At 40.5% G+C, this 22,142-nt stretch overlaps 3 protein-coding genes across 7 annotated transcripts; 1 reads left to right on the forward strand and 2 right to left on the reverse strand.

Moving 5' to 3' along the window:
* Window positions 1–643: 643 nt before the first annotated feature.
* On the reverse strand, window positions 644–14,038 carry Mesh (sushi domain containing 2 mesh). 3 transcript variants are annotated; one of them, XM_076790194.1, is made up of 16 exons: window positions 13,614–14,038; window positions 12,217–12,461; window positions 10,432–10,619; window positions 10,038–10,353; window positions 9,150–9,318; window positions 8,800–9,060; window positions 8,366–8,556; window positions 8,156–8,301; window positions 7,642–7,923; window positions 6,775–7,244; window positions 6,072–6,346; window positions 5,644–5,918; window positions 5,425–5,579; window positions 5,135–5,317; window positions 1,524–1,674; window positions 644–1,108 (listed from the first exon to the last, which is right to left on the reverse strand). In XM_076790194.1, the coding sequence occupies exons 1-16, from the start codon at window positions 13,987–13,989 to the stop codon at window positions 1,018–1,020; spliced, it is 3,774 nt and encodes a 1,257-aa protein (XP_076646309.1). In that variant the 5' UTR covers window positions 13,990–14,038; the 3' UTR covers window positions 644–1,017. The 3 variants fall into 3 exon arrangements, with proteins under 3 accessions (XP_076646309.1, XP_076646308.1, XP_076646307.1); XM_076790193.1 differs by lacking the exons at window positions 644–1,108; window positions 1,524–1,674 and adding an exon at window positions 1,976–4,079 and having other exon boundaries at window positions 13,665–14,038; XM_076790192.1 differs by lacking the exons at window positions 644–1,108; window positions 1,524–1,674 and adding an exon at window positions 1,976–4,079.
* Window positions 14,039–15,340: 1,302 nt separating this feature from the next.
* On the reverse strand, window positions 15,341–18,741 carry Pop2 (CCR4-NOT transcription complex subunit Pop2). Of its 3 annotated transcripts, XM_076790248.1 has the most exons (8): window positions 18,548–18,741; window positions 18,044–18,138; window positions 17,555–17,772; window positions 17,001–17,186; window positions 16,758–16,917; window positions 16,403–16,679; window positions 16,063–16,203; window positions 15,341–15,975 (listed from the first exon to the last, which is right to left on the reverse strand). In XM_076790248.1, the coding sequence occupies exons 3-8, from the start codon at window positions 17,727–17,729 to the stop codon at window positions 15,847–15,849; spliced, it is 1,068 nt and encodes a 355-aa protein (XP_076646363.1). In that variant the 5' UTR covers window positions 17,730–17,772; window positions 18,044–18,138; window positions 18,548–18,741; the 3' UTR covers window positions 15,341–15,846. The 3 variants fall into 3 exon arrangements, with proteins under 3 accessions (XP_076646363.1, XP_076646364.1, XP_076646365.1); XM_076790249.1 differs by lacking the exon at window positions 17,555–17,772 and having other exon boundaries at window positions 18,548–18,734; XM_076790250.1 differs by lacking the exons at window positions 17,555–17,772; window positions 18,548–18,741 and adding an exon at window positions 18,217–18,513.
* A 1,678-nt stretch (window positions 18,742–20,419) lies between these two features.
* On the forward strand, window positions 20,420–21,782 carry LOC143355546 (kunitz-type serine protease inhibitor Bt-KTI-like). Its single transcript, XM_076790438.1, has 2 exons — window positions 20,420–20,714; window positions 21,426–21,782. The coding sequence occupies exons 1-2, from the start codon at window positions 20,636–20,638 to the stop codon at window positions 21,584–21,586; spliced, it is 240 nt and encodes a 79-aa protein (XP_076646553.1). The 5' UTR covers window positions 20,420–20,635; the 3' UTR covers window positions 21,587–21,782.
* Window positions 21,783–22,142: the final 360 nt, after the last annotated feature.

Genomic DNA, 22,142 nt, shown 5'->3' on the forward strand with positions numbered 1-22,142 from the left:
AAATACAGAGTAACTTTTAATTCACGAATATTCGCACGCAGTAATTTATTGTACGCAATTCACTGAAAAATTTATTATTTCAGACTGTTTAATGTTTATAACAATTTCTTTTGGTAATGGTATCAACCAGCAATCCCTCGACCATCTTGCTAACTAATTATTGAGTAAAAATAAATTATAGAAACCGAGATATAGAATAACTTTTAAGCCATGAATATTCGTACGCATTAATTTATCGTACGCAATTCACTGTAAAATTTATTATTTCTGGCTGTTTAATGTTTATAACAATTCCTTTCGCCAATGATAGCGATAAGCACTCCCTTGACCATCTTACCATCTAATTTTTTAGTAAAAATATGTTCTCGTCCTTCTTTTGCAACTTAAACACCGATATGACAAAGTTCCATCCTTTGTCTTTATTTTGATCCTTGAAACGTTCAAAACTTCCATCGGCAACCCATTGAAAATGCAATTCGAAGAATTTTGTGAAAAATTCGTTTGTTGGAAAATGTTGCGATCATGATTTTCAACTGTTTCGGTGTAATTGCGTGGTTTCCGGTAATTGTAAGCGACTCTACCATAAAGCGCATTATTTCTCCCTTAATTTAACCCCTTTATGGTTTAACAATTCTATTGGGAATACATTGAAAAATGTGTATTTATATTTTATTATATTTTGCAGTCTCTTTCTGTTTTGTAACGGTACAAAATCACAATGAACATTGAATTCTACGTCACTTAGAGAATAAATAAACTACCTTAGCATGTCTTAAATGCGATATATGCTTAACTACGTAGTTTTAACGAAAACAATAGGTATCTATCCTTAAATAAACGCTTCATTTTCTAAAGAGCTTACGATAAATTAACTTTTCTAATTACGACTAAACAATGATGCTTATTTAACACGTGTGTGATTACATATATCGGCGTAAGAAAATGAGAGATATATAATGTACGATGATACGAATCAAATTATAAAAAAGATATTACAAAAAGTACACGTAATGCTAATCAATTAATTTCCGTTGCTTTGCTGGTGTAAGGAGCAGGCTCTTCTTCTTGTTTAAGTTGCCTTAGTCTCATGAGCTCAGCACTTCTTACTCTATAAACAAAAATTTTCATCGTTAATACTCGATTACAGGAATTTGTTGCAATTTCTACACCACAAATATTTACGCAGAAGTATAACAAAGTGTAAATCACAATTAAGTTCAATTGAATGTCATCGATGGAAAAATTAGCGCTAGAAGCACCAGGGCAGTCAAAATGACGGAATTTGATTCTATTCTATAAATTGTAAAAACGTTTTGTATAAATGATTCAATCTACTGAATAAATTCCGCCAAAAACATTTTTATATCTTCGATCGTAATAAAACAAGAAATCTGAAGTAATCATGATTCCTCTGGCAGTTCTACCGTTAAATTTCCGTTTAATGTTAATTTTGTAAAATTACGCAAAGACAATTTTCTTCTGCACAAAGCTTCATGGTTCAGAAATTTCGTTTAGCGTAATACCTGGACATTTCTGCCTCCTCTTCTCGCTCTTTCTTTTGTTTCTTAAAGAATCTGACTGCCGCGAAAACTATTAGGAGTATAATCGGTATTATGCAGACAAGTATTATACCACTTGTAATACCAGCCTGGCGTGAGCTATATTCCTGTTGACCTGTGATTTTCAACGAAATCGATGGCATTAATATACGCAAGAAACAAGGCCGATAAACAGATTAATAATTTTAGTAGTCTGGTGAGTTAGGTTCAAGTATGCAGATATACAGGGCAAGTATAGCTGAGTAAATTAAATAAATAAACAAGGAAGGACAAAGGTGACGGGATAGAAGTAACAGAAAGCGATGACAATAATTCTGGTGGAAATTTCCATTCCACTGAAACGGTTTCAAACAACATTCCAAACATATACTCGAGTGTTGCAACGTATGCATGTGGAATAGAAATTTCCTGAGTAATTTTAAGGTGTAAAAAAAAAGAAATCGTTTATTGAACTGTGTTCTTACATTAATTACCAAGCATCTCGTACAATCGTGCTGTATCGAATCTGTTACCATTAAATTTATTGCGTTTCAGCGCGCTCGAAATTTGCTCTTACATTTTTCATTTTTCGTCAACGCGGAAACTGATCTCTGATTCAACGGTACGATAGTCATTTCATGTTCCGACACATTTCTATTCCACAGCAACAACAAAAGCAATTGGCACACATGATAAAGGAGCTATTCTCCGCGATAGGGATGCGTTTTGCGTTATGTTTCTCGGTTTCTGCGGGAACCGTGTACAAATCATGCTCGTCGCGCGCGCAATTCAATCTCGAAAACCGAAGAGGAAAATGTTTATAAATACTTGTCATGAAAGGTATGTGCTTGCGGTGATTTCGGCGCGTGAGTGATACACTTCCGGTGCGAGAAGGATACTATGGGATATATTAAACAGTGTCTACATTATACAGTTAGTCATTAGCGAATCCGTTCAATCGAAATCGAACTGGAAATTTATTTTAAAAGACGCTTCTACGTTAGCCATCTTTAGTCCGTCACAAGAATGCCGTTTTTGTACGAGCTTCCGTTATTTGTTTTTTATCCTCTTTTTGATTATCCACAGATTAGTCGAACTAAAGTCTTCCCTCGTTAACGTCGCGTGAGACGATTCCCTATTGGCTGGTTACTTATCTCTACGTCATGTGACCAGAGACGAACGGCGTGCCATTGGACGCGCTGTGAGAAGGCGGGAATAAAAATGCGATGCTAAGGAAGGAAAACCGAAGTTCGAAGTCTCTACGAAATTTTCATTTCTACGAAATCTACTGTTTGATTTTTTACCAACAACTTTTTTCATTTAATCGTGTTACGAAATGCATACTGGCGTAAATTCTATTGTCTTACGTTGTTGCACATAAAATGTCCGATTTCGGAATGCAAATGTTACGAAGCGTTTTAAGCTATTTTAAGATCTTCAATTTTCATTCATACATTGTCTGAGTAGAAAAATAAACATATTGACGACAGCGTTGTGCGATGTTTCATCAAAATGTGGTAAGAAATGAACACGCCGATGGTACAAAAAAAAAAAGTCAAAAATGGAGATGACAGTTTCGTAATTGAAGAAGGCGAACAACCAAAAAAAAAATTTTTCTACCCTAATGTGATCAAGACTCTTGTATTTCTTTGACAGAATATGTTGATATTTTGGATTACGGATTTTAGGCATTAACAACGAAAACAAATACACGGATATAAAATTGCAAAGACATTAGAAGAATTTAAGAATACAATTACGTTATACTCAACACACTGACTGTATTAAAGAAGAAATACATGTTCACATAATTTCTGCTTCCTACAATGAACTTCCTATAAAGATCCGCAGATTAGAAATGGTGTTTGCTCTGGTGTTACGAGATTTATTTAGGAGAAAGTTCTGTTTGTTTGAAACGTTACCGTAAAAAATCAGACGTTTGATATGCAGCAACCTGGTTCTCCGAATGTTACATGTCTCTCACTACGTGTTCGCGTTCATAATCGAAAGGTCATCCCGTTAAAAAGCGAAAGGCCGAGAAGGGCCTCGAAAGATCGATATCCCCGACTAACATCGCGTCCTCTAATTAGGTTTAAACGTCGCTCTCTTTGGTGGGACTGCCAGCTTTCCTAATCGATTCTGCGGTGCTCTTTTCCGAGTCCGTCGGGGACTGGGGCTCTTTAAGGTCCCAGTCTTTCTCCTCGAACTCGATATCCGGCTTATCCGGCAGGGGCTCGTTCGTACGGTAGACTCTATCATAGCTATGCCTCTTTTTGCTAGCGGTGGTGGCGGTGCTAGTGTCGCTCTCCGGCGAAATTGGTCTGTCGAACGTCTTCAACGGCGTGCTCTGTCTCAACAACGTTGAATCGTCGATGGCAGAGACGCGCTCCGAATAACGCCACGACTTATCCGAGCTTTCATTCGCCTGGTTCTTTCGGATCAAGAAAAACGCACCAGCGACACATCCGACTACGGGGATTAACACGACGCAAATAATACCCATCGTCGTCCACGCTGTACGCTGGGTATACTCGACCCCACCTATAGTTGTGTAATAACCAAACAACTTTTATTTCACACTCCGCCACTGCGACGTCCGTGATAATGGTCCGATTGGATCGAGGACTCTCGATCGGCGAGATTGTGAGGTTGTTGCGAAGAATGATTGGGAATGCGAAGATGAGAATAGCGACAGTGGAAGGTAGAATTGCGGTAGGTGTCCCTTGGGCGAGTGCGAGGTGACAGTTATACGCTGCTCAAAGTAATTTGGCTGGTAAAGTCGTTTCCTATGTGTTCGACTATAGGTGGGAGAAAATTTAAGGGGTGGTTCTCCGTAACAATATGATACGAAAGTGAACAGTAAAGAAATTGTGATTTCGACTTCATCTTTTAGATATTAGCAATTTAAAATCCGCCTAAATGCGGCAACCCGGCCGACAGACGTGTACCTTGCGTACGTCATAGAGATCACATGCATTTTCGGTTCTAACTGAATGATTGGCTATAGTGTGTGACGTCGACCGAGGACCCCCTTTGAGCGTCTTCATGACGTAAGCACCGTACACCTCTGTTGGCCGGGTTGCCGCATTTTAGGCGGATTTTTAATTGATAATAACTAGAAAATGAAACCGAACTCGCAAATCTTTTACCCTTCATTTTCGCCTTATATTATCTTGAAGAACCGTCTCTCAAATTTTCTCCTACCTGTAGTCGAACATCCTATGTTATGCATATATGTAACTTTTATGAAAATTGTGAGAGGCCACCTGGTAAAGTTTTAGCATCTCGAAACTAGTACCTTGAATAGCGTATTGAAAGAATGTTTTATATGATAGTATTAGGTCATCCCATAAGTTCATTTGAATGCCCCACCCTGTATATTTTAATATTTCTAGCAATAATTTTCGCCATAAACATTTCGCAATATTCCATCCAAGATTTAATATTAACCGATTAAGAGGGCCTAAATGAGGCTGCAATTTTTTAATTTGAGACAGCAAATTGAAAATGATGGTTAACACATCAGCGACTCAAAACAGGACTTATAATATGACCTAATATTGTGCTCATCGTCGAGTCATTGTTCAGATACTCACGCAGACATTCCGTGTACCCATATTCTGGCACATCCCATCGTCCATCGGGCGTGCAGACTCGCCGTTGGTCGCCCACCAGTATGAAGTCCTGGTTGCACTCGAAGGTCACCTTCGTGCCGGGCGTGAAGAAGAAGTTGCTCTTACGACCGAAACGGGGCGTCTCCAATACACCGCACGAGATCACTGTAACACCAGTGATCCTTCAATTTGATATCTCTGAATCAAAATGGATCGAAATTTTGCCATCCGAGGATCCCCTGAGCGTGTTCGCGAGTCCCCGAACGTCTTACCTTGGTCGTCTTCGTTGGTGGACCTGATCTGCGTGTACGAGTCGTAATAATTCTTGGTGAAGTGTGCCAGGTCCCTGTTCAGCGACATCGCGTAATCGTATTGGCACTGATAAGTCTCTCCGCAGAGGTCGTGCGCTCGCTGGACATCGTACGACCTATAACAATGCAAGATTGTTTATTTCTCTGAACCATACCCTGACGATTGAATTGTTCAGCTACCTGTTGGTCGGCAGGATATCTTCAGGCTGCTTCCGCCACTCAGGCTCGAAAGTTTTGTTCGCATAGTAGCTCGCAGTTCTTCCGAATTCTCTGGTGAACAGTGTACCGCCTACCAAGTCGTTCTCCTTGTCCTCCAGCATCCATTTCACCGCGAAATCTTTGTGCAGAGCTTCGAAGTGGTTCAAATTACTCGAACCCACTATTTGACCTTCCGGAGTCATTAAATCGTCCGACATGTCGTTGTTCCATTTGCCGAAAAGTCCCTTGGTCTTGTTCTGGAATAGATCGAGACACTTTGTCAATCTTTTCCGTCTGTTCGAGCCCGTTGCCCGAAACGGGACCGGAAATGCGCGCAAAAATTCGAGATTGTGCTACGAAAGAGGTCCTGCTGTACTGTCTTTTTAAGAATCGATCATTTCGAACCGTACCAAGTAGGTCCAAGGTAGGTAGACTCTAGCCGACATATAGCCCTCGTTTTCGATGACTTCCACGCCTGCACCGGTGTCGAACATGATGATCACTTCGCTCTGGTTCAAGATGTACGTCGGCGTGTAGACTACAACCCCGGGGAAGTGCTGGAATTTCAAGGACGGTCTGTCGAAGTATACCCGTCGTTTGTCCGCGAAAACGTCCAGCCGATATCTCCATTGAGAGTGCTTCGGTCTCAAACGAACTTCGATGGGAACGGAGTTGTTGCCCCTTGCTGTGGACCGAATCAGAACGTCAACGCATTTAAATAATCTTGCTATTAATCAAGGGGAAAAGGGTCAATAAGTATTAATTTCCAGAGAGCTCGCTCTAAAGTTCAACATTAAATCCGCACTTTTTTCGTGTTTTTAATTTTTTGTAACGAGAGATTGCAACTTAAAAATCGCAAAAAATTCTCGAATGTGTGATCCGATGTGTTATATGTGTCAGATTTTTTAAAAATTTTTAGATGCCAGAAAATGGGGGAAACAGGGCAGAAACTAGTTTTTTGTTTGTTTCCCCTAACTACCCTTACAGGGGAGGTATGGGGATGAAACGTGGCAAAATGCTTCTCCCTTGGTAAGCTATCGAATCAGCAATTTTCCAACAAAATCAGCTGAAGTGGGTTTTTGACCCGTATAACCGGCTATATTCTTTGCATACCTGCAATGGAGGTCAGTTGCGTAGCCTTGACTTCCCCGTGAATGTTGTCCGGCAGCTGTTCAAATCTGCCCTGCACGTCGAGCTTATCCTTCGCGTGGTTCACCCGGAGCAGAACGAATTCTCCCTTTCCGTTGAAGGTGTACTGTAAATTATCGAACGTGACGATATGGGGGTCTCCGAACACGGTCGCCACCGCCGGCGACTGATAAGCCACGCAATCCTGCGTCGGTCGTCTCTCGTATCTGAAGGTTTCGCACCCGACAGAGTGTTCCTCTTGCCACATGCAGCACAGGTAAATCGGTATCACGTCGTGGTGCCAGTGAGACAGGGTTGGAACCTTGTTAGCCTCGTCCCACGGATAGTATCCCAGATTGTGGGATCGGTGTGGCCTCGAGCCCCATTGCTGGTCATACGTCAGCATCAGATAGCCGTATTTGTCGTAACAGCACTGTTGCTCGGACCCGTCCATGCTACGATTGATAGAGAAACATTGGGTCAATACTTTAGCTACCAGATGCCTTAACAGAATTTATAATTGCTAGACTAGATTACTAGATTTTATGCATTTATGGAAAAAATGTGTGGACGAAATGTAGAACAGTGAAAACATTTAGAGCAATTAAAGAACACTGTTCTGTTGTTTCCAACTTATAAAAATTACCCAAAAGAGTGAACACGATTTTATTGGACCTCTGTGTCTCGGAATTGATCAAGACAATTTTTATTTTGCATATAGAAAGAATCTTAATAATTTTCTTTCAAACAACAATCTTATTAATTTCCTCATGCTCACATCCTCTTGGAGCTGTTTTACCAGCAGCCTGAATCATCGAATGCGCATGCGACCAACAACTTAGTGTCGTTTACCTTGGCGAGCCCGTCCTCACGCAATGATGGGCGTGTTGGTTGTAGAGACAGTCCAAATTCGAGTCCTTGTCGCAATCGTAATCCGGAAGGAAACGTCCTTTGTCGTTCAACGCGTGTTTCAGCGTGCAAGGACACAGGGATATCTCGGCAGCGAAATTCTTCAGGTATCTGTCGTTCATGATCCACTTGTTGCACAGTGCTTGCGGCCATTTTGAACCCATCGTAGTTTCCCACTGCCACCCGAAGTACCAGCCCAACGGAACTGGTCTGCTCCACAGACTCCTGTGAACAATTCAAACATCACTACACTGTCCAAACTCTAACTTCGTTCTACAATAACTACAGTAGAACCTCGATAGTTGCTCGATACTTCGTCAAAGTCAAATATAAAAAATTTGTGTTTCCAGTTTAAACGAAATTTCTCGAAAGCAGACGAAGGGACGGAGCTTTCCAAAATTAATGTAGGACATTGCGATCCAAGCAAGAAAATATTTTTCAAATACAAGTCACGTACGGCGTGATGTTGATGTGAGAATTCTGCTGCGGATCGGTCAAGTTCAGTTGAATGAATCCGAAAGTCATGTCCTGCTGGTAGGGATTGTATTCGTCTCGGTATTTAGCTGGCGTGATGAGGTAGTAGCCAACATTCTTGTGCGCACTCTGGAATTTTATTGAATTTTTATTAGATGATATTTTGCTTCTCGTCGATCCTTGATCGACCAACCTCCAAAGTAGTGATGTACTCGAACTCCGGGTGAGTTTTCGTTTCGCGGTACCCCCACAGAGACACTTGCACTCCGGCGTTCTCGTTGCTAGTCAAATTGTACTGATCCCAGGTGATCTTGATCTCGTGAGGTTGACGCTCGTGAACAGTGTTCGAGACGAAGATCTTCTCGGCTGCCGTGGCCGGGGTTTCTGGAAAGCATCAGATTCAATCGCATTGCAATTTTCAAGCGGTTGCGAATGTTATCGGCGGACAGCGGACCTTTATGCAAAATAAAAATTGTCTGCACCCCAGGATTGTCAAGGAACAGGGGAGCAGTAAAAATTGGCTTCTTTCTCTAATGACTTCAAGAAGTTAGAAAAAAAATTTTTTTAAATGAAACTTTCCTATTCTTTCAAATCGCACCGACTCATTTTTAATAAATGCATCCTTACCGATGAAATATTTTCCCTTCCAGTTGTAGGCTTTGCTCTCTCCGATGCTAATCGCGAACCGGATGTATCCCTGAGCCTTGACGAACGGTTGCACACAGATGGCTCGGTTCCTATCGATGAAGGTGCCTATCACCATCTCGGTCTCGAATATGCACCGGATCTTATCGGACTTGTCGAAACACGGCCCGGTGATGTTGACGATGGTGCCGCCTAACATGTTCCCACTTTCGGGAGCAAACACCAGCGGCAAGTTTGCTCCAGCTGTAACGTACAAAATGATTTAGCATGTTCCCTCCAAAATTCCTTCAATCCGATAGAATTAATTGTTCCTTAGAGGGTTCGAGCTTTACCAATGTCTTTATTGCACGTTCCCATCATGATCTTCTCATCTATCCTGAACATGTGACGCCCCGGGAAACCGTTTGCCCAGCCTCTGCCCGTTAGATCGCGGATCGTCGACATTTGGGAGTATGGCTTGTATTCGTAGCTTTGGGTGCCGTTGCCAGCATTGAAGCCGATCTAAAATTAAAAAAATAAACATTAACACTATTATTTCAGGCCAGGACATTCGATTTTCGTGAGATAAACCCGTGAACGCCACGAGCCACCTGGTGACTTCAACGCGTGGTAAGAACGACATCACCGGATTAAAGTATTAAAGCGTCCAATAATGCTAATCAATAATGTTCGCTCATAAATCTACATTCTACTTTTGTGACGTAGATTTCAAAATTGAATTCTGCAGGAATGTATTGGGTATGTACAAATTAATTTCAGACACTGGAAGCTTTAATAAAATATTAGGCAATGACGTTCAACCGATGCAACTTTTTTTCTAAATTAGCTTATTGATCTAAGTCAGTTCACGCTCTTCGAAAAATTTAATCATCCCTAAATCGAATTTCTACGAACGATGCATTCGCGTCGTAAAGGATTATGCTGTCCAAGATAAAAGTCTCGAATCATTTATCTTTGATTTGTAAAGGATTATTAAGTAACTACGGACTCACAGTTTTGATCGCAGTGACTGAATTAATTATAAGATTTCTAATGACTCCGCTATATGGAAAAGGAGCTTAATCAATTCTTCGTGAAGAACACCTCGAAAGGAATTTTTGGTTACTCGAGGAAACTGATTGGTTCACGAAATTACTCGCGTTATGATGAACCTTCAACCTCGGATTTGTAAGAGACTGTTAAGAAATTGTTAAGACGCAAACAAGAATATTGAAACTCACGAAAGCCGGAACACCACCCTCTCCGCCAGTGGTATCACCGCCAGCCTCGGTGTGACTGCTCCACTGGATGTTCAAGTAGTTGAAGATCACGTAAGTTGACACTTCGTCCGTGACGAGGACCATCTGGAAGGTGTTCGTCTTGTAAAGCGAATTGTCGATACCGCCAGCGAAAGACATGTTCTTCCACGTGATTATGGCAGCGTGTTTCGGGTCGAATGATTCCGAGCCGATGATGCCCTCGCGGATGTCCCACTTCACACGTTCTCGCATCTCCACGCCGAATTTGTCTTTCCTCGATTGCAGATCTCTTTCCATCCTGAAACGAATTATATTCGAAATGTTCTAAATGATATTCTTTGTTTCGCGGTCGACTGTGGAGTCCGGCTTCGCTTACCTGAAGTAAACGCCCGGCAGTCGTTGGTCTATATCGTCTTTTCTGATTTCCCCTATGCGACATTTGCTGAAGAATATTCCTATGAAACTGGGATCGTTCGCTTTCGGCCAGTCCTTCACGGGGAACACGAGAGGATACGTGTAGTGGACCGGGGGGTCGCTGAATTCTAAGTAACCATTCATAGATACCTGGAACGTGATCCATTTTGTTTAGTATTAGAGCATGATGCAATTCGAAAATTGCGTTACAGGCGTCGATCACATTTTAGGGGAGTGGAAAATGAATCTATTATACTGTTGATGGCGTTGAAGTCCATTTAGACCGGTGGTTCTTAACCTGAGGTGCGTACATCCCTGGGGGTGTAAGAGAAGTTTCTAAATTTTCGATGGAAAATGTATTTTGTCAATAAATAAATTATCTTGCAACGAATGTAGTTTTCTACATAAATAAATAGAAACACATTTTTCAAGGTGGGGGGGGGAGAACTTATTTTTAGATTCAAGGGGGTGCCAATCACTGGAAAGGTTAAGAACCACTGATTTAGACCCATACTTTTAGACTTTTTAATCATGTTTTCGACATCTTACTGCATCCAATCGTGCAACTATTGATTTAATTTTATCGCTTCGATAATGTTTCTGACATTCCGGGCTAAAATGGACCCGGGCACCGCAGTCTTAAATGGTTTATTCTATTTGTTAACCAAGGGTGACGAGTTAACTCGTTATTGGACTGTTTCTGAAGCGAGTTGGATCAGTTCACTTATCGCATTTCTTTTTATCATCGGCGCGATGAGATATCTTTCAATGCGTCGGTATTTCCTCGAATCTAAATTGATGAAACCATAGTACACTATCCTCGCTTACGCCGACAGTAATATTGAAAATACCAACAGGTCTTGCAAATTCAGTAAACGAACTTTGTGCTCGTGATAATTTACTTTTTCTTTAGTAGGTTACATAAAAATGTCTGTTCGGTCCAAAATTTTTCGAACATAAAAATAAATTCTTTGCGTCAGTTTTATTATCCATTCCTGTATTAAAATTGAAAACAAACCCTGGGGAAACCTCGTTTCATGAAAAAATATCTTTGAATTAAATTTGTTCATTTGTTGGTATAACTGGGTTTGCCGTGGCTGTATAAGACAGAGCAAACATAACTGCTTTAATATTTACCGAGGCCATAACGAGTTAATGTTTTTAGACAGACCGACTCCCCGGTTGGTTCATTTTGTAATCCTTCAAATATGCGATCATTATTAGGCTGATCATATTGATCATTACCAGAGTGCGGATTTTACGCATTTGTAGCAAAAATGAATGAGTGAAAACAAAATTGTAAATACGTTCGATGAATTTAAGAATGCTGTTACATTATTTTCGACTTGCCAAGATTATTGAAAAATAAAATACAGTGATTTCTCTATATACGTCGCCAAGGCCTGAATGATAAACGTCGCGGAATTATCCCCACACCGCGGGGTACACCCGCTCGAGTGGCCTCGCACGCCGAGGAGTGTAAACATAACACGGGTATGTCTCCTGGACGATACAAGACCCGTGTTGTTGACATATATCGAGAGTTCATTGTACATTGTTATCTAGCCGACTTAGAAAAATTTTATTTTGCATAACAATTCGACTGCAGGTCTTTGTGCATTTACGGCATCTGCGAATTTGCGAAGTACCAAAAACAAGAGTTAACAATTCTCTTTCTCTCTATCACATGAAATTTTCCAATCTAAAACGGGATCCAGGATAAAACTTGTATCGATCATCGACGTACCCTGGTGTAATTGAATCTGAATCCATAGAACGGCAGCTGGAAGTTGAAGTTCTTGTGTATCTGTGGCGTCGACGATTGGATCTCTTTCTGGTAATCGCCTAATTTGTTGCCCTCGCAGCTCTTGTCGAAGTACCAGTACATAAACTGCGATCGGATCTGCTTCAATCGCTGTTCGGTTATGAAATAGTTCGGCTCCGAATCGGACGAGCAAGGCGCGTACCTCTCCGCGTCGGGATCATCCGAATCTACAAGAATTTTACTTCAATGAATTTCAATCTCCACGATATCCACATCTTCTCGATATCGACTGTACATTGTGTGCACACTGCCCTAAGCGCTACAGAGATAGTCGCGCGGGTCGAGCACAGGAAATTGTAAAGTAATGATTCAGTGACGCGACTCTGATTGCACGTTACATTGCGACGGTACTTTGCAACTATCTCAGGCCAACAGAATTCGAAACTACAAAAATTCACGGTACCTAACGCTTATTAACCCTGGATTGGTATCCCGAGTCTCTCATGACCTCAAAGAAAATTTCTGCACGCTAATTCTTGCTGACGAGTCGCAAATTATATATCTGCACCTATATATTAGCGTTACAAAATTTTTGAAGAACCCCACGGTGATTCTTCATGTGAAATTAAGAAGGAAACTTTGGAGATATGTATCACGCGATTTTTTTTTTACACAAATTCACTTTAAGGGGGTGAAATTGACCATCGAATATTCGGCTATTTTTCGATTTTCGATTCGCAAACTATAAGGGATAGGAAAAAAGTTTCCAGACGAGAGTTATTCTTATTAACAAGGACTACCGTTTTAGAAAAGAAATCTGGTAATAGCCGAATTTTCGAGGGTCGATCTCACCCCCTTGAAGTGAATTTGAGCAGCGTACAAAAATCTCGTCATACATATACCTACATAGGCGCTCCATATCCCCCAAATTTAATAATTTTTTGTATTTCATAGTTCGGGATGATTCCCCTTGAGTAAATGCGATACCAGTCAAAGGTTAAACCATGAAGCATCGCGTGTGCCACAGGGTTCTAGACCCGAGAGCACCGCAAACGAAAGACGACGAGTTATGTACCGAGTACTCATTACGAAAGCGCAAACGGCGGATATATCTAGTGATTCATGAGCGATTCACGATGGAGTGAGTAACTGATAAAATAGATAAGATCTACATCGTTAGCGGAGCCGTGTAACAAATAACTCTGCCGGGCGTCCCGATGTACGCTTCCCGAGCACGTTGAAACGAAAAAGGAGTAGCGCAGCGTGCTTCACGGATAGAGAAGAAAAGATGAAGTTCGAGACAACAAACCTTGAGCTCCTAAACGATGGAAGCGAACATAGAAAATAGCGGTCACGCCCATTGATATCGAAACACTCACCGTATCTCACATACTTTCCGCTTTTTTCTCCAATCGTTCTACCGGATATACCTTCAGAAAAAGTGACTTGCTCCTTAGGTTCCGGTTCGACGTTATCCAGGGCCGCGGATGCTTTTCCTTTGTCGACAACGGGCTCCACGGGGCTGTCATCGTCGTTCAGGTCCTCCAATTCCTTGTTCACGACCTCCGGTGACCCCTGCACCGATGGCCCGCCGTTATTCGAGATGGTCTCGCCTTCGTTCAATCCGTACGCGGCCTCGAACGATTGATCTTCATTCTGGGCGATTATTTGGCCGGCCAGCAGAAGCAGAAAACATCCGAGAACGGTCCATCGTGCGAAACCGGAAGCGCGATCGAGACGAGGCTCGTTTCGCATTTTGAATACGTCCAGGGTGGATGAACCGATTTGTCTAGTATGCCCGAAGACACTGAGCCTCGCTTCAGGTAACGAATCCTGATAACAGCGCTGATATCAGTTATATTACGATAACGCGCGTTTATCTCGTTACTACAGGTGGATAAGCTAACGTGAAAACTGAAACGAATGAAACAAACCGAAGGGATAGTGGCCTACTTTCCGGAAAAGGGCGTGGGTCGACGCCCTTTAAACAATTGTACGTGCTCCTATTAGCACGACGCATCGCACGATTGTCACGGTTGTTTGAATTCCTGACACCTATCCTTATTGTCTTGAACGAAAGCTCGCAATCGTCAAGCTATTCGCTGTTTCTCGAATTTTTGTAAAAATTCGAATTTTGAAAAGTTAAATAAGGCACTGTGGTTATTTAAAAATAAGAACACCGATGATGGTCCATGGTGCTCTGTTAAACCTGATTTGTGTCACCTTGCTAAAAAATTTATAATCATATAGTCTCTTTCCATTTTCATAATTGTTATTTGTCGACTACCGTGAAGACAGTCAAAGGTGAACAATTAAATTAGGAAAGGTTTGCAAGAAACATTGGTGATGGTGCTCTATGAATCATTCTGCGTGACGTTCTCTGGATTATGCTTACGTAGCATGGGTCACGTATCGACTGCATGCCATAAAGGCCACTTATTGGCTCGTTTGTAGTCGACATTGAAAATTAAATAAGGGAAGGTAGTGTTTATTGTGAGAAGCCTGAATGACGATGCTCCATGATTTATTCCGTGCAACCAAATCATTTTCACGTTGTGCTGTTGCGCCTGACATCAATGATTGACAAAGTTTCGGTTTAAGTAAGTTGTTTATTGTATTTCTGGAACGTCGTGTTATTTACAAAAGAAATGCATTTTGTGTGATTGCGTTCAGGGCGCAACGGAAGGTTGCCTTTGTCGTCAGCCTGATGGATAATGCTTGTTACAATAAAATGTATGTATGTATGGGGGAAGAGGAGGGGGCACGCCGTGGAAAATAATTTTAAAAGCTAAATCGACTATATTTAGTCTTCTATAGAGATAACGGAATCGTTCGTGTAGGGGGCATTTAATCGTAAAGAAACGGTAGAATGATGTTTTCCTGTTCAGTTACGCGTTTCGGTATCTTGTTCGCTCGGTCTAAGGCTGGCGAGAAGCGCGACTTCGACGGATATTTATTAAAACGGTTTCGGGCTTACGATTTACTGGTCTATAAATGCACTGTATGATAAATGTACATATGAACATTGATAGATGTACTGGGACAATGCAACCATGCATTTCCTTCTCCCACCCTCTCCTCCAACGCTCCTTCGATTCTCTATCCCGTTGTTTAGAGATTTTTTGAAAAATCTTAAAATTAGCATTTGTTTTCTTCGCTTCTCTCTTTATTTTTTTTTTTTTTTTTTGCTTTGTACTGCAATCCTTGTTCTTTTTTTATACCAATATTGTCACAAATGTTTATAAAGAAACTATCTTACATATTTCACGTTGCACATTATCGTAAATATTTTCATTTAATTAGCATGTATCACAGAAGAAACCTACGAAAGACTTAAAAAGTTCGAGGATGTACAAAAGAAAAAATGCACAAGTATGAAAAAATTCTCCTGTAGTTTTCATTTCTTTTTCTTTTTTTTTTTTTTTGTTGTTCCTTCGACCAACGGTGTCTGTGATCTACAACAATGACTCGTTATATCGTGGATATGAACTATACGCTTGATCATTAATTGAAACATTATTTATAACATTTTATTTGTAATGAAATAATCTGATCCGACTGAGGCGTGATAGTTTGTTTTGTTGTTGTTTGTTCTTTTCTCTTTCGTTAACATTACGAAGGCGAAGAATTATCTCCATTGCTCTCTAGATATCCTCCCGAACCGTTTACAACAAATGATGTTCCCAATCCGTACAAATGACCACAATATTTCGCGTCGTCAATGTTGTCCTCGAAAAACATCTGAAACAAAATATTTACAGTTCAATTCGCGGCCCAAACGCTGCATGCATCGCGCTCGTTACATTATCAGCCGAAAATTATGTTTACCTCTCGCATCTTAAAGAAAACCATTCCTGTGAGTAACGAATCAGATCCAGCTTGATGTTGCGGTCCCACTCTTTGAATTTCTAATTGTTCTGCTACCTCTTGAAGTCCTCCTTTCAGATTTTTGCAAGATTTCATTAAGTACTGAGCACAAACATTTTTTCATTAGTATTAAGAAACAGCATCGTCGTTGTAAGCTGATGATTAGAGATGTGCAAAAAACCGAAAATATCGGGACGGGTCGAGAAATTTATTCGGGATGCGGATGGGTTCTCGAAAATTTCGGGATTCCCGAGCGTATTCGAATTCTCACACACCTCTAGTGATGATAATTAGTGCTTACTTTTACATCGTATATTGTCGGAAAATATATCCTAAGAAGCTCAAAAAATTCACTTTCTTCTTGAGGCAAATTTTGGTCTGTAAGAAGCTTCAGTAGATAACCGAAATCGTAGCCAGAATGAAACGATAGCCATTTTATGTCATCGACAAGAACAATTCCTGACGTCATTAATAGTTCAGCGAAATCTAGTGGATCTATGCCCTCCTCCTCGTGTTTTTTGAATTGAATACCGCTGCTCTGCAGCATTTCTATACTGTCCTGCGCGTACATGTCCTCCCTGAAACATCGAACGATATCAATCGTTTTATTGGTATTGCAATTTAGTCGTTACATATTAATTGCCCGAAAAGCTTACTGTAAATTAAATTTGAAATTAAACTGCCACGTCGTGTAACTACCCCCAGGCGTGTTCCCCGATTCGTCAAGAAACGTGAGACCCAGTTGAATTATCCGCAAAAGATCTACATTACACCGTAGCAATTGGTACTGGTAGTCGGCACTAGTCCTGAATTCACCTGGAAAATAAAAGAACGATTTTGTAAGCAATTATTTTCTTCTGTGAAAAAATGTTTGAAAATTACAAGGATTTTCATTGTACCAATAGGTCTAGCTACTACTCCAGGAAATTCAGTGTCCATAGCGATGTACTGGTATTGCTGTACAACTTGCCGAATAGTTCGGAATTCTTCCTCCAGATTGTGGCCCCATACATCTCGGATCCCACATTCTTCATTACTGGGCATAGTCGCCCCACCCTTCTGCTGCCCTATAGGGTTGTTTCCTCCTAAAAAATTGATCGCTAGTTAACATCATACCATATGCAATAACGTGTAATATTATAACAGCAATCATTGTATTCTTTACACGTTTTATGACTTAATATTCGATATTTTTTCTTGTTAGTTTTGCTACATGCATTTGATTTGATAAAACATAAATACGTGAACATCCGACAATTATAAAGTACGCATTTATAAGATCTACAAAGAAACTACATTTTTCATGATAATTTGAATGTATTTCTATTTCGATTTACTTCTGTTACTCTAAAGATCTAGGTACGAATTGTTCCGAGCTTATTCTAATAAAAACAAGGTATGAAATTAATTATCATCTTACAGAGCCTATAGAAAATGGCTCATACAACTGCACCTTCTAAAATCTGTACATTCTTCTGAAACTCTCTGAAAGTGGACACCTTTTCTTGCAGCAACAGGGACTGTATATTTCTTAAGAACTTCATCGCATAGCTTAATACAATTCTACTACTCTCAAAGCAAACTTCGATTACGCAGCTCTTCTGTACGGATAGCCCGTGTAATTTCATCCACAAGAATCCAAAGTACTCTATCTATTGTGCTTCACCGTTCCTGCAATACGTATGCGCCATATTTCTGTTATTTAAAAGAATATGTGTTTGTATTTCACCTTCCGTATTCTTCCTACAACTGAAGCATTATTTGGATTGAATAAATTAGAATTTAGAGCATGTTTCTCAGTGTTTAATCTGTTGGAAATTCTTGCGGCCTCTATTGACACAAGTTGCAAGCTAACTATGCGTTATAGAGCTTGTACGAAGAATGGTAGTCGAATTAGAAAAGGCAACGATATATATGTGTTTATGTGAAGTTTCATACGTACCGGTAGCCGAGGGCATAAGGTTAGATATTCCTGTCGTCACCGGGGCTATTTTTATGTTTGATTCCCACCGTCACAGCTTTACCCTCTTCATATCACTGTAGGCATATTCGCATATATGTTATCACTAATCAAACAATTTTTATTGCATAATACACATACACAACATTACTGACATAATTCGTACATGCTGCGTACACGTCGATTCGACGAACAGCTTACTAATTTAACTCCAATAGTTGCCAAATAAACACTACAATTTGAAGGTTAGGACTCCGTGCAAACAGGTATCACTTGTCATAGCGAGTATACGATAAGCGGAATTTAATGAACGCAACGTTAATACGAAGCATAATCGGCGTGGGAGATTAAACAAGCAGAGATCGTTCTGCCGGGGCTTTAACATCGGAATGAAAAACCGATCTTTCGAGAAATAGGTTATGTATTTCGGATAAACAAAAACGATTTGTTCACGTGAATATGAAAGAAGTGAGTGTCGTGGTGTACCTCTCTGTGTGCTCGTTTTTCCGCACGATGTTTTACAATGTATCACGCGAAACACTGGTTTCTAAAACACTTATCGCGCCTTTAAATCTTCTGTCACTACACACGAACAGGTTAAACGAGTTTCCAAATTCAACGCAACGATTCCCTCTATACAACACCTAAAGTTAGGGCGCCAAAATCGCTAGAGTGGTTTTCTTTATAGTCTGTGGCGTTGCCAAGATGTTCGTTCACGAAACGCCGCCTGGAAAATCGCAGAGGGCGCGACGAGCATTATCCTAATCGATTACCATTCGAGCCGAGCGAGACTCGGTGCTCGATGTTTCCTGAGTTTGCCACTTCAAAATTTCAAATACAGTGCGACGATCGATTTCAGAAAAATCCGCGCTCTTGATCCTCGACCGAGCAATTATCAACTGTTGCTGATACGAGCAAAATATTAATCATCTTTTATCGTAATTTTTCGATCTGCTTATCGCAATCGTTGGCACTTCTGCTGCAATTTCAAAAACAGCTGCAGTTTAAATCATTTTAAATCGTGTTTTATTTTTAATCTATGTAAAGATCCACGATACAACGGTATCTCTTGCTTTTCAATCAGTATTGGAAAGTTTCATGAGAAGTACGTGAACAAATTTTAACATAATAAATAAAAGCACTCTTATTTCAGCACCGTGCGGTCAAAATATAAATTGATCAAGATATGAAAGAACTTTCGATCCCTGAAGTGTTGTTCATCGTTAATAATCGTCGCATAACAAGATTGATCGACGATAAGAGGGCTTCGTGGTTCCGTTGCTATCATATTCCAGATGATTCTACTGGAGACAAAGTTTATTCGCTATCCCTTTGCCAATATGGTAAATAGAACGATTAGACTGCGAAATTTTATGCAGAATACCGATTGCCCAACTCGGTTGCGAGAAACAGGAGTTGAATGATAATACTTTCCTGCTTTCAACATCATTTAATTCTTCTAATGCAGTGATGAACAACCGGCGGCTCGCGGGCCGCACTTGTCCCTGCAGCATACTGCCTGCGGCCCGCGTCGGCCCGCGAGCGTTCGGGACAAAAATAAATTACAAAATAAGAAAATTTAAAAGAGTTCACCTATCCGTATGCATTGAGAATTTTTTTCTTAGAAATCTCCTTCGTCATCGTTCGAGGAAGATTAAACATTAAAGAGCATTCTTCTGCTATGTCATACTACCTACAGTGTTTTACAATTTTCACATAACAATCGACAATTATGTGAAGATACGCGCTACTTCATATTTCATGAAAGACGACCATTTATCTGACAGGCATACATTAATAGTTTTTCTGTCTTTAAGACACACTCAAATAATTCTTCGACTGACCATTAGACTGCGGATTTTATGGATTTATGACAAAAATGAATAAACGTAATTTAAAGCAGTAAGGAGATTAGAAGAATTTAAAAATGCTATTGTATATCACCTTCAGCCTATTAAACATATTAAAAAAGAAAATGACTTTCTGTTTCACTCCGGTTAGTCGCAATTGGGAATCGCTTGGAGTCGCTTGTTGGAAATTTATGTTTTGCATAAAGATCCGCAATCTGATGATGAAACATCAGCGGTAGTAGAGTATGTCTGCATTGCCATGTCGAAAATTCAACGAGGAAATATGCATCTAATCAGTTCCCGAGAACTACGTTATAATTAAGTTATCGGCATTAACAAACGGATAATAGATAAATAGTTTATCTGTTAAATGAATGACACTAAACTTCATGGTCGCGGCGCTGCGAACGAATCGTTCGTCACCAGTCATGTAAAGGATTAAGGTGTTTCGCTTGGGCAACTTACTGGATAGATTTGAATCACTCTTTTCCCGGTTTGCTCCCACTTGAACGATCCGATCGAAGGAATGGGAATACAATGACAAATCGTGCGCGCTCATGTGTGCGTTTAACAAACATACGCAGGCGTTTAATCTCACGACGATTTCCTATCGAGCCGCCGCGGCGCGCCGCGCCGCGAGCGATATATAAACTCAACAAACGTGTGACAACGGAGTTGCAATCCAAAGTTGTGTCGCGCGCCCAGAACACCGCCAGTTTGCAAAATGAACGGAAAAGTCCTCGCATTCCTCTTGCTCGTCGTCTGCTGTTTGACGATCCAAGTTTCCGCCGAAGTTGGACCACGTACGTAATTATTTTGTTCTGTTCTGTTCTTGCAAAAAGGAACATCGAAAATTTCGTAAAAAGTAGCCCGACGCTAGATTCTGGGCAGACATTTTGATCGTACGTCAAACCGAATTTTAAAGAGTGACGCGCCTTTATTTATTCATCAGTAGATTTTTATTAGAAAGTTTTCATTAGAAACACTTTTTTACAATTCTAACAAGTAACTTTAATCAATTTGTTAAAGGTTAATTTTACATTGCTCTGTACCATTTTTAGAAGAGTTATCGCATTTATTAATCGAAAGCGTTCGCGACACTCTTGAAAACAAATGAAACATTTCGTTCGTTCGATATTTCAACGTTTCCGACATTTTCGTGACTGTTCTTCGTATTACGAGTTCGACCATGAACAGAACCTTGTTACTGATTACATACCTTATCGCGAATAATCGTTTAGTACCACGGGTGAACGGCTTTCCACATAACCTACAGTGTTTGACAGTAATAATTCAGTCAGAAAAACGTCACGAATATGGTGGTAAAAGTTCGACAAAGTAATAACTAAAAATGACGAAATCTTACCGTTGTGCACGATGTGAGTGACATTTCGGTCCAGAAGTTTTCGGAAACATCCATACATTGCTGTACGCGTTTTTTATATTTTTTTCGATTTCCTAATTTTTAAACTGTTTGCATTTTTCTTTCAATAACGACCATGATTCGTTTGTAGAATGCCTGTTGCCGTTGGTACGTGGACCATGCAGAGGAGCGTTCAAGAGGTTCGGATACAATCCGGAGACAAATCGGTGTGAAGAGTTTATCTACGGAGGATGCGGAGGAAACCAAAACAATTACATGCATCGCGACCAATGCCGACAATACTGCGCGTGAGAGCTCGATATCCTAATTGAACCAAAAAAGCGACACACGACATTCTTGGTGCTTTTTACTCTGTCCGCGCACCGAGGAAAACCTGTTCGCATACATGACTCGAAGGAAAACATGTGAATTGTACATAAGATGGATGATAAGTTCGGTTTCTCCATAACGATTGTTATCGCGAAATAAACACCAAGTCCGAGATGTACTAACAGCTTTGTTATTTTTCTGAACCCAGATGCTAATCGATCGGTATCCTATTATCTTATTATTCTCGATGTTATGTCAAGAGACATCGGAACAACACGGTGATCGCGATAGCGTATTTAAATGCGGTCAACAAGAAAAGGATTGATTAAAGTAGATAAAAGGCCTGCGATTAATACCGCTCACTGATTCCCAGGGGATCGTAGTAAACTGATAATATATTAAAAGTAAAATAAAATATTAATTGTATATTATACAGGGTGTCTCGGCTGGAGGAGGCCACCGAAATATTTTCTTCATTTCATCCTGCAATTTTATCACATTCTTGGTACTCAAGGTCACCTGGAGGTCATGACTAAAA

This window comes from Halictus rubicundus, chromosome 7 (genome assembly GCF_050948215.1).
Source record: "Halictus rubicundus isolate RS-2024b chromosome 7, iyHalRubi1_principal, whole genome shotgun sequence".
Lineage (NCBI taxonomy): Eukaryota > Metazoa > Arthropoda > Insecta > Hymenoptera > Halictidae > Halictus > Halictus rubicundus.